The following is a 12,660-nucleotide window of genomic DNA, read 5'->3' on the forward strand; positions in this document are numbered from 1 at the left end:
GTACAATACCAAATCCCAGCAAAGATACTCTTTATTCTATAACTCACTTTTCTCTCTTCTACTCTTTCCTTCGCTTCTTAAATTACATGCCTGAAAAACATTATCTATCTTCTTTGAGTGTAATGTGATAGTGTTTTGACTTATTTTCTACTCCATGCAGTCTTCTATAAATAAAAATTCTATCCTCTTTAGTCAGTCTACTAAAAATAAAAACTTCAGAATAAACTTTTTATTTAAGGAAATTTTTTCTTTTATGTCACTAACACATGTTTCTTTCTGTCTCTTTTACTATACTAATTTTACATTAAAACTCGTATTGTTTCAAAAGTTTCTATTTTTATGAAACGGATGAAGTATTTGTATCTTATAATCAAGTATCGAATGATATCTCATGTAAGTTCGAACTAACTAATGCAATATATTACGGATTCGGATCTTCTGCTGTGGAGAGAAGCACAACAGGGGATTGGTTCCTTGCTACTCAATATTTAATTTATAAATTATAATATTAAAATGTCAATTTCTTAATTAAAATATTATGCTATTAGGAACAAAACTTCTTGCTGTGGTTCTGTCTATAGCAACGGATCCAAATCCATATATTACTCTTTCTATCTGATTTCAAGCCGACACATTTTTGGAATGTCATATTACTAATAAAGTTCCTAAAATAAAAACCCCATTCTATTATTTTTATTTTTTCTCCTTTTAATCTACAATATAACATTGCATAGTACTCCCTCCGTCCCGAGCTACTCACTCATTTCCTTTTCGGCACAGAGATTAAGGAATGAGTGTATAGGAAAGTAAAAAATGACGGCTATAGGTGAAATTTTTTACTAAAAATGGAAAGAGTGCAAGTAACTTGGGACGCCCAAAAAGGAAATACGTGCGAGTAGTGCGAGACGGAGGGAGTATATTGATATGTCGAATGAAATGCATCAAACCATTTTCAGAAAGTATATATTTAAATCCACTTGTAAAGATTAAATATATTAATTCATGTAACAAAACAAGATTAGATATTCAAACTCCATGATATTTCAATTAGGAATTCGAACATTAACAAACCTATGTTACCTAACCAAAAATAATAAAGTCCTAACCAAGTTCCCCAATCTAGCCAGCGAGCCTAGCAGTACGTCACGCTCTATAGGTTGTACCCTACCATAAAAAGGAATGGCAATTTCGTAAATCCAATAGAAGTCTAGTCCTCTTTCTACAAAAACAAAATAATATAAATATTGGAAATGGGTGTGAGACCATAGAATATTTGGTAGAGAGCTTCATTTCTCTGGCTCTCTCTGTTTTCACTGAATTCTCCGAAGCTTCTCTCTTTCACCCCTTTTTTATATCCCTTTTCTTAATCGATGATACTACTGTATTACGTATTTTCTTGAATCTAAGCTCAGTGTGCGTAGTGCGTGTCCTTCACCGAGTGGGTTTTGCGGTGGAGTTTTGTGTGAGAGATAGACTTTTTTGACGCGAATTCGGGAATTATTTTAGCAAGAGAAATGGAGTCCGATTCGTGGTCTCGGATTTCGAATTATTCTAGGCGTTATCGATCTCGATCAGGTGGGTGGTTCGGTTGTGAAAATTTTTAGAGTCTTTTATTAGGGAAAAGTTGTTTTCTTCAAGAGATTTGGTGAAAAGTTTTGATTTTGTTTCGTGGGGCTTTTGAGCTGGATTGTGTTTTTTTGGGAGAGATTTTCTTGGTTGCGTATTGGGGAAATTGATTCGATTATGGGAGGAGTTTCGAATTTTGATTTGGATAAACGAATTAATCTTCTTTTTCAGCTGATTTTAGTTTTTGGAAGCACGTTTAGGTAGCTGGGTTTTTCTTCGTCGAGTGAAATTTCTGATTTCATTTCTCAATTTGAAGATTTTTCAATCTCTTGAATGTTTTTTTTTTCATTTCTGTACATAGCTAACGAAAATGGAGCTGGAAATTGTTGTAAAAATATTGGACATCCAGATGATGCTATATATTTTTTAATTGTTTCGTTGAAATGCGATGCTCTATTAGGGATAAAAGTTTAATTTGTGAACAAAATTGAAAAGTTTCATCAATTTTCCCCCTGGTAATGAGTTTTTTATTTAGTTTTGCTTGTAAAATTCCCAGATTTTATTTGGCATATGACATTAGCTGGTTAAAAACGTTTCTTTTTTTTTTTCATTTCTTGTTTTATAGATTTCTTATCATTAGGATCCCTTTTGATGTTCAGAGTTCCAATCTATACTATGATGTTTAGAAACTTGTTTTAATCTCTTTAAGTTGTCTCAGATATTTGCAAGTTCGATTTTGTTAATTGGTTGAGAAATAATGTTTTATTGATTATGAGTTGCAGATGTATATCATGGAGAAGAGTTTGAAGGAGAAGAAGAGCATAAGTCCGAGTTTCTCTGCCCATTTTGCAGTGAGGATTTTGATGTGGTAGGGCTTTGTTGCCATATCGATGAGGATCATGCCGTTGAAGCTAAGAATGGGGTACCTACGTTGCAACTTTCGCTCTCCCATAGTTTTTATAGGTGTTTGTTTGTGTGTAAATAGCTGCATTTTTTATGTTGAGAGCGTGTGATCTTGTCTTAATCATTCATATAGTTGTTTGCTTGTAGGTTTGTATGCACATGCTGCGAAAACGACGGTTCATTTAGTTTTATTCCACTTGCTTATCTCATGTCACATCTTGGTTCCTGATTCAAACAATGTGTAAATAGATTAATAGATGATTTTCTCATGTACAGTGTGCCTTCTATACCTTTTAGCTGTATAATCACGGTTTATGCTATGAAAACTTCACAATTAGTGTCTTGATCATATTGTTGAGATGTGTATTGGTGTATGTAAAAATAGAAAACAAGTCGAGATTCACAAAATGCACTTGTTTCCATTACTTGATAGATTTACACATTAATGCTGCCTACTGCCAGAAAGGCGCTTTGTCCCTTGAAGTTCGTATGCAATATTCTGATTTTTCATCTTTGCGAGGACACCTATATATTCCCAGATTGGAATCTTTAATGTTATGCTTGGACTTACCTGCCTTTGTAGTCGTGTTTCGACATGATTTGGCACGCAATTAAACATGTTAATATGCTGAATCACTACCATTAGTGGTTATTCTGAATTTATGGTTTGGTTAGCATTCTGATAGTTTTTTCCCCAAATACAGGTATGTCCCATTTGTGCGAAAAGGGTCGGATCAGATTTGGTTCACCATCTCACCATGCAGCACGCGAGTCTATTAAAGATATCCTTCTGATAAATGCTAAATACTTCTCTGTGTTATTATTATACTTACCATCAATTATCTTTTTCCCTATTCTCATTTGACAGAGAAATGGCAAACCATGTTTTTTCCTTGACCAGAACCGCACGTGCAGCGGAGAAGAAGACTGCGAAAAGGTGTATCAAATTTCCCACTGTCCATCTTCAAAAGAGAGTTGAGGGATGGAGGAAGCCTACACTCCCTTCTCGCTGGATCTTCAATTCCAGTTTCTTCCTCACACGTAGAACCTGACCCGCTGCTAACATCGTTCATTTACAATCCACCCGATGCTGACGAGTCCTCGAGTGTCCAGCCCCTGTCATCAGTCGTGGAGTGCACAATGGACGATAGCCTCGCAGGGGATTCACGTGACAGGTGAAGATTTTTTTTTTGCCCTATATCTTTGTTCTTGTTTGCAATCTTCTTGGATCTCCGGTCGTCTTAGTGATGTTTTCCGGTCCAGGGTGGCGCAAAAATGCCCGTTGTCGGATGAGGATCTGAGGGAGAAGACCCGAAGGTGCGAATTCGTGCAGGGCCTTGTGATGTCTACTTTTCTTGATGAATTATGAGCAAATGAGAGAATATGGGAAAAGGGGGGTTGAAATGGAGGGACCTATTTTCGGAGAGAGAAGTGAGGAAACAGCTTGAGTGAGGAAATAGAGCTAAGTTGGTTTCTTTCTACTTAGTATGTGATGTATCATGTATGTGACAAGATATTTATGTGCAGAATAAAGCTAAGAATCTACCACTTAGTATGTAATAATGCATCTTGTTTTCAAATTAAGCCAATCTATATGGGGATGGTGTGATAACTGGTAACCTCTCTCTCTCCCCAAGGGTAAACTGTGTTTTATCCTGTGTGTGTTTGTGTTTGTGTTTGAATAAATTTGAGACAGTTCATGTGCTAAAGCTAGTCTCAATTTTCTTCCACCAACCATCTATTTTGTCCATTCTCATGTAATACTCCATGCAGAGTATAAACATGAACACAAATTTTAATGAACAATTGATAAAGTAAATGAGATAAAAAAAAAGTGATTGAAGTATTATTTGAGGAAAATGGTCTCGCCTCATTGTAGAGGACAGTTTCCTAAATTACAAAGTTCATAATTTTAAAGGACGGATTAAAAAGGAAATAGTTTATATTTTCAAGGAGGGATGGAGTATCGTTTTTCTTCACTACTTTTGGTAATATACTCTATACTATACTACTAACTTTATCTTACTCATAGTTAATTATAGAGATATTGTGCTTTAAAATTATAAATTTTGGCCAAATTTTGATACTATTTTTTATGAATTTTAAAATTGATCTAAAATATCATAGATATTACATTCGGTTGGTTATTTTCAAACCGACCAAAATAAGCTATTTTCGTCAAAAATTTATTCTATGTGCGAAACCGTGAAACGTTTACAATTTTTTAGACCATTTTTAAAGCTCATTGTCAAGTAGGATAAAAAAGTCAACGTAGAATGTCACGTGCTAAGTTATCGAAGAACTATATACTTTAGTCCGATATGGTGACTAAACTGCCATAGAAAATAACAAACGCAATGTAACATTTGTGATATTTTACACTAATTATAAAATAAATGAGAAATAATGTTTTGACCAAAGTTTATATTTTAAAGATCAAAATTCCTTGTAAAACTAATCCTTTTTTCTTCTAACCAATTTTCTAACATTTCTTAACAACCGAGCCTATTAATGGAAAATGTGAAGGACGGTGTAAATTATCATTTGAACAATACATTGTTGGAAGCAGGACCGATAATTTTTGACACAATAAGAACACACAAGAAATTAAAGAATTTGAATCAAGTCATATTGGTTTCATGTCCTTATCAGATTGACCCGATAATTTCGAGTTAAGTTCAAGATAACCTAATAAAAATAATATTACTATTAATTTAATTATTCTAATTCTATTTTAAAAAATATACATTAAATTTATTCTCTTGATCTGAGTATACAAGGATTAAAAATTAAGTTTAATCACGTCATATCAAATTTTAATCATGTAAATCATTTCGAGTCGTTATATTGTTACGTCAACAAGTTCGGGCCATGTTCGGATTTGAAGGTAGCAAACTAGGTTCATATTCAAGTTAGAAAATTTTCTGGACATGTCAAGTTCAAATTGGACTTTAGAGCATCTCCAATGGTCGGCGTCACCACCGGAGCGCCGATTTTTCGCCCACGCCGGTTTGACGCCGAACCATTGGAACCGGCGTGGGCGAAATCGGCGTCAAAATCGGCGTCGCCATGCCGATTCCCGCGCTGACGCCGGTTCCCACGCCGATCCTCACGGGCGCCATTGTGGCTCCCGGATCGGCGCCAAACCGGCGTCGGATTTAAATATATTTTTTTTTTTTTCGCAAAACACAATATATACGCGCGTTGAACCTCATTTTCATTCGCACCACTTGTTTTAACGAGTACTCTCTCTCTACCTTACTTTCTGTACAAGATCAATAACGAGCAATGGAGAACAACTACGAGGACGGCGGCGATGAGTGATTTTGTTTTACTTTTTTAAATTAATGTACTTTTTACTTTTTGTAATTTTTTTAAATTGTTGTACTTTTTTTTAAAAGTAATGTACTTTTTAAATTTTAATATTATTATTCGAATTTTCCGTATTTGTCTCGTAAATTAAATTATGTATGTTGATACAATTGTAAATTAAATTATATAATTGTTATTAGTGATGTGGATAGGTAGTGTGAAGGCTATTTGATGGCTATTTGATGTCCAGTTGATGTGGCAAGCTGATGTGGCAGGAGAATTGTAGTGCTGATGATGTGGCAGTGTGAAGGCTATTTGACGGCTATTTGACGTCCGCCAGCATTTAGGCTAGACTAAGAAAAGGTGAACCTTTCACTGCACTCTAAAATTCAAACCTCAAACACTTGACAAAATTTAGACTTGCAATCCCTAAATACGGATGAACTGAAATAAATAAATTGCAATACATCATCAAGAAACACACTAAAAACTTCAAAATTCAAATATAACCACGCATTGCGATTTGCACCAGGTTACCAACATACAATCTCTATGGTGTACATAGCCAAAAGGTTGTATACATGTGATATACTACTACTATTCGTCATCATCAGGCAGCCTAGACAGCAAGACGCCCGGTTTTAAAAAGAAAAAAGAAAAAAAAAGAGAGACAGGGAAGGGTGGTAAGACAAATTATCCATCATTCAGAAGTTCAAAATCCATCACCAAACATCTAATATCTGCATTTGGTTGTAGGAAAGCCACTTACCAGTGCAGTTGTCAACTTCCGCATCTCCTGCGACTACTCCACCATCATCTGACTGCTATGTAGACTCACACATGCTCACTCCCGCTGGTATTGGACTATCTCCAGTAAGTGTTGTGCGACATGAAGAAGTTGTAGTCAGGATGATCGACTTGCAGTACTCGAAGCCAATTATCAGCAGCTTGTGAGAGGGAATTAACCTTCTGGGCTTCGTAAACTCCATCCCCATACCAGTCCAAGGCTTTGTACTTGTATGTAGCAAGTCCAAAGGTGGGTAGTGAGAGCTTGCTACTAGCTTCGAAGCCACCTTCAATGCAATATACACATGAGCACAGTAATGTGAATATGTCTAGTTGCAAGCACAAAATAGCACTGGAAAGAAAAATGAGAAATCTAAGTCACCTTTAACAGGCTTTGCAAGTGAGTGGAATGTTAAGAAACACGCATCAACATTTTGTAGAGTTGGCCCTACATGTATCCTATATATGGGGTACCTGCAAAATAAGTCACCAACTCTCTTGATGAGAACAAGATACCATCATGACCGAGCCATTTGACTCATGTTTAAGAGAGGGCTTACCAAGCAACAGAAATCCAACTTGATGGAGTCAGATCACAACTCTTATACGTTTTTAGTTTAGGAACTAGAGAGGCAAGTTTTGACATCTGTTGAATGCAAGCAAACACAACCTTCTAAGATAAATACTAAGTAGAATTCTTTTAGGATGTTGGTACAAGAAAACAAGACTTGCCTTGTCAGCTAGTGGTTCACGATGAAATGGGAGCTCCCTTTCAAAGTATTCATAGACAAGTAGACCTGGGGGGTTGCTAACATCGGCTCCATCAACAGATGATTCCATAGAAGGGTTGTTTCTCCCTGCAAATCTTCTAAATCCATGATCAATATTGCACTTCTGGTTCCAAGATCCCTGAGCATCACTGGCTCCTCTCTCAGTTCCTTCACTTTCACCTTCAGTACTCGATCCCCTGGAGGAATTAGCATCACTTTCCTCACCAGGCCTCCTGTCAATAAGTAAAGTAACCAGACTCAACACAAAAGTAATGAATTATTGCCTCCTTTGACCATGTATTAGCAATACCAATCTGCCAACTACAAATACCCAGGCTTTCAGAAAATGTTGATAGAAGTGGATAAACATATTGTAGCACAAGGCTCACCATAACTTTCGACATTATCAAATAAATCACCAGAGACTTTTTTCATTATTTTCAATGATTCATTCCACTCAGCACATATGACCTGAAAATGACTTGCATGACATCACACAATCAAACAACTTTCTTGATAGATGGGCAACATCCAATCAAAGTTTTGCCCACAAGAGCTCAAGACAGGATGAAACAGATTGCAAGCATGACAGAAACTGCAAAGGGTCCTATAGCTAAAATGCAGCTACAAAATTCATGGGACCAACTCCAAATGGTCCTTTAGTCATACCTCACAGTTTCTGTGCACAATGACATGTCTCAAATAAAATATTCGTAAATAAAGTGGCAATGAAACCAAAAGATTTAGTAAAACTAAAACGTTAGAGTTAGTGATGCTTACAATACTAACACCTCAAAACAAAAGAAGAAATGAAACATAATAAAAATAAGAACTCACCTTTGTTCCACGTCACGGCGTGTTGGATCTATATACAGTTGGATACCAGAGAGGGATGGTGCATAATATTGAACAACAGAATCACTCTCATTGCAAAGGAGGGGAACACCAACTCCATAAACACTCCACTCCCTGAAAGATTCCCAAAGATCACCGAGAATGAAATACGGATGGAACTGAGTACCACGATTTTTCCAAGATTTCATACTTGTCTGCGAATTTCCAAATGCATCAAATTAGACAGCTGATCTTTCATTGTAGTAGCAATGTTGAAATTTACATGAAATCCTAATGTTAGGATATCAATGACATTGATGTGAATAATCCATTGTGGTTCAATTAAGTTGGGATGAAGGAGGTTGGAATGCTCAAAGAAAAACCACCCATAATACAATTGCTTCTCTATCAAATTTCAGACCTTGAACTATTATTTCACTAGAATAACCAAGAATCTTCCAACTTTTCTCTCTTCCCTTCAGTGTGTAGTAAATAAACAGTTAAAAACCCATCCCAAAGTTTATCCAGTCAGCTAATGGCATAAAGTAGCACAAAACACAACACACAGAGACCATTCAGTATAACAAAAGTAAGAAGTAACAACTCATAACTTTAACCCATAACCAGCCTCTTATAAACAAAACAATGCAATGAGCAAGTAAGTACACAGACAGAGAGTCAATACCAGAATAGAAACCCTCCAAGAGCTTATCATTTTCATAAGCCAATCTAATTCAGGGAGAATGGGAATAAGATCTGAGGCAACAGGGAGATCCGAAGCAAAATCCAATTCATGGCGAAAAAAAATCTATCCAATCAGTTCTCACTACTTTTCAAGATTCAACCACATTTCACAAAAAAACACATTGTTATCATCATCACGCTATCTGTTCATGCCAAACTACATTGAATTTGCCAAATACCTAAAGTCCCTATAACTATAAGGATAAAGAGGTCACAAATTAAACCCAATTAAACCAAAATAGAACAATTAAGCACCTACTAATTCAACAACTGACGAAACTGAAAAAATTACCCTAGCAAAATGCTGAGCTGCCACAACGGGAGTGGTGTGCTCCAAAAACCGATCCAAATACGAATCCGAAACGGATCCTTTCCTCTCCGGCAACGACGAGGCCGACTTGAGCTCCGCTTGCTCTTGCTGGCGCCGCCTCATCGCCGGGGGACTGTAATACAATCTCTCCTCCCCTGCTCTTCTCCTCGTTGACATTCTTCCAAACTAAAAAATCAACACTGAAAACGACAGCAATTACTGCCAATTGACGTGGTGCAACAAACGATTCGCTGTAAGATTGAGTCTGTGGACTGGATCTGTCGATGATTGTAGCAGGAATTCAGTTTTTGAAGAGTTTTTAAAGTAGAAATTTGGGCCAAAGGGGGAAATTTTTGTTAATTAGGATTTTAAAGAATGGGTTTTTGTATGAAATCTCAATCAAGAACTCCGTATTTAAACTTTGGAATGGAAGTTTTGAAGGTTCACGTAAACCAGGTGCACGTTGTTCCAGAGGATTCTGGAAGGAAATGACGGAATTGACCCTTGCTAAGGTTTTCATTAATCATCTCAATGCTCCATTTTCGCTCGTCAATACATAATCAATAGACGTCACCACGGTTCGGGAACCGGCGGTTCACGGTTCGGAACCGCCGGTTCCGGTTCGAAAATAAGTGGAACCGGAACCGGTCCGGCCAAGGATCGGCGGTTCCGGTTCCGGAACCGTGAACCGCGGAACCGCCTAGGTTTGCCCGGTTCCGGGCCGGTTCATCCGGTTCGGCGGTTTTTTTTTTTTTTTGCATTTTAAATTTGTAATTCAAGTAAAATATGTAGATATATTTGTATAAATAAAATTAGAATAAAGCGATGTTCAAATGCAATTTTATTGATACAAATTACAACTTTAAAATTACAAATTACAACTTTAAAATTGCAAACTACAAACAACTTTAAAATTACAAATTACAACTTTAAAATTACAAATTACAACATAAAAATTAGAAATTACAACTTCAAAATTATAAATTACAAAAACTTAAAGTCTTGATTACAATTTACAAAATTACATATTCGAAACAAAGGGGAGAAAAAAGAAATAAAGGAAAAGGACTTGAGCTCAAATTAAATTTAAACTTAAATTTAAAATTTAAGTTTAAATTTAAGTTGAGATGCCTACGTATTCTCAATGCTCAATTGCATTTTGGAATCAAAGTCCACGTAGTTCTCTTACCTTGCTTACCTATTTGGCTTGATTGGAGGAATTGGCGCCTACTCTTCTTCATCGGGGAAGTAGTCTTGGTCGGGTTGTACTACTTGATTGTCCCAATTCGGTTCTTGGTCTCTAATTTCGGCGGAGCACCAATCATCAAGTAACATGGTGGCTTCCATGTTTTGCCCGGTGAGTCTACTTCTTCGGTCGTCCAAGACGTTGCCTCCAACACTAAAGGCGGACTCGACGGCGACAATGGAAGCCGGAACCGCAAAGATCTCCTTGGCCATTGATGCAAGGATTGGAAAATCTTTCTCGTGTGATCCCCACCATTCTAGGACGTCGATTTGTTGGGGAACGGGACCTCCTTCTTCCTCATTTAATGAAAAATGTGAGTCAAAATATAAATCTAACTCACTTGTCGAATGTGCCATCCTTCCTCCGCTGTTGAAGCCGTATAGGTCCGCCAATTGGGATTGGGCGTCGGGGTCATCAACTTGGAAGAAGCCAAAGTTATGTGTTTGACGGGGGGGGGTCTAGGTCGAACTTGGTGGGTAGTGTTGTACTTGGCTTCGTAATCGTGAAAGAGAGCCCGCAAGTCGAACTCAAAATTTCTTTGGAGGCTTGGGAGGTGGGGGAGGTTTATTTGGAATGTTTGGGCAAGGTTTATGTAGTTGTCGTCGTCTTCGTCAGTTTGCAAAGCTCGGAGTGGTTCAAGATCAATAGAAGCCAAATTGTTGTAATAAAATTCTAAAATTTTGAAAGTACCAACTAGTTTCCACTTTGGATCCAAAACTTTGGCAAGCAAAAAAAACAGTTGGGATCTCATTGAAATACTTGAGCCATTTTTCAACCATGTAATATAAAACACACATTAGCTCAAGATTGTTTGTGGAATTTTTCATTGCAGTTTTAAAACCAAGTGATATGATCATGCAATGTTCTAAAACATGAACGGATGTGCAATAATACACACCCGATAACTCCATAATGGCATTTCGAAAACCTTTGAATAATTTAAATAAGCTCATGCTTTGTTCCCAACAAGAAGATGTTAGATACAAATCATCAACAGGGTAAGTTCTATAAAAATCAACTAAATAATCTATATGCTCTAATGTAGATTGCAACATGTCATATGTAGAGTTCCATCTAGTAGACACGTCTAAAGTAAACTTTGTGTACCTTATTTTCTTCGAGTGGCAATACTTCTTCCACGCCTTGCCAATTTGAGGCTTCCAGTGGATCAATGATACAGCTGTAGTAATAGGTTGAATATGTCTTTGCCATAAAGACAAAGCATCTTGTACACATAAGTTTAAAATATGACAAATACATCGTTGGTGAAAATACTTACCACTTATCACCGGGGAACAAGCCGCAATTAAATCGGATATACTTGCGGTGTTGGCGGTTGCGTTATCAAAACCAACCGAAAATATCTTGTTGCATAACTCATACTCATTCAAAACTTGAATAATTAGAGATGCAATTGCTTGTGCGGTGTGTGGGGAAGGAAATTGTCTAAAACCAATTAAACGTTTATTTAAAGACCAACTATTGTCTATAAAATGACATGAAATTCCCATGTAGGAATTTCGTTGGAAAGAATCCGTCCACACATCGGAGCAAATATTAACTTTGTGCCCCAAGGTGGATAGAAATTTTCCAATCTCCCTTTTTTTGTCAAAAAACTAACGGTTGTTAGATCTTTGAGCAGTAGTGGGGGGAATTCTTTTTGCAGCAACATTAAAAGCTTGTTGCATAGTAATTTCATATTTTCTATCATTAAAAAAATTGAACGGCAAATGTTTCATTGCCGCCCTTGTTGGTCGTCGTCGTCGGGCCCGCCGAGGGTAAGTAACAAGGCCGCATTTCTATCTTCTTCCTCCTACGAAAATTATACGATACGACTAAGTAAAAATACTAACACAAATAAATTTAATACTAACATAAAAATAAAACACATTAGAACTTACTTGTGCTCGAAGAGCGGCTCGCCTTCCCACCTCCTCCGCAACTTGTGCTCTAGTAGGGGCACGACGGCGACGAGTATCACTTTGATCTTGGGCAAGTCCATTTCCCCGATCACCGCCACGACGAGATGAAGACATGATATTTATGGAAATTCAAAGTGGAGAGTAGAGAGTAGTGTGATTGTGTGAATATGATAACGTGAACAACGTGAGTAAATTATGAGAAAAAATAACGTAAACAACTTGAGAGAATGAGGATGGAGAATAGAGAAATTGAGATTGAGAGAGAAA

The 12,660-nt window shown here is 37.0% G+C and overlaps 2 protein-coding genes across 2 annotated transcripts; one reads left to right on the forward strand and one right to left on the reverse strand.

Moving 5' to 3' along the window:
• Positions 1–1,277: 1,277 nt before the first annotated feature.
• LOC121797471 (protein DEHYDRATION-INDUCED 19 homolog 4-like) lies at positions 1,278–4,029 on the forward strand. Its single transcript, XM_042196234.1, has 5 exons — positions 1,278–1,575; positions 2,349–2,488; positions 3,174–3,251; positions 3,379–3,644; positions 3,733–4,029. The coding sequence occupies exons 1-5, from the start codon at positions 1,515–1,517 to the stop codon at positions 3,836–3,838; spliced, it is 651 nt and encodes a 216-aa protein (XP_042052168.1). The 5' UTR covers positions 1,278–1,514; the 3' UTR covers positions 3,839–4,029.
• A 2,223-nt stretch (positions 4,030–6,252) lies between these two features.
• Positions 6,253–9,653, reverse strand: LOC121797473. The gene is made up of 6 exons (XM_042196235.1): positions 9,208–9,653; positions 8,175–8,386; positions 7,300–7,570; positions 7,128–7,213; positions 6,950–7,041; positions 6,253–6,854 (listed from the first exon to the last, which is right to left on the reverse strand). Exons 1-6 carry the CDS (start codon positions 9,400–9,402, stop codon positions 6,646–6,648), a joined length of 1,065 nt encoding a protein of 354 aa, XP_042052169.1. The 5' UTR covers positions 9,403–9,653; the 3' UTR covers positions 6,253–6,645.
• Positions 9,654–12,660: the final 3,007 nt, after the last annotated feature.

This window comes from Salvia splendens, chromosome 3 (genome assembly GCF_004379255.2).
Source record: "Salvia splendens isolate huo1 chromosome 3, SspV2, whole genome shotgun sequence".
Taxonomy (NCBI): Eukaryota; Viridiplantae; Streptophyta; class Magnoliopsida; order Lamiales; family Lamiaceae; genus Salvia; species Salvia splendens.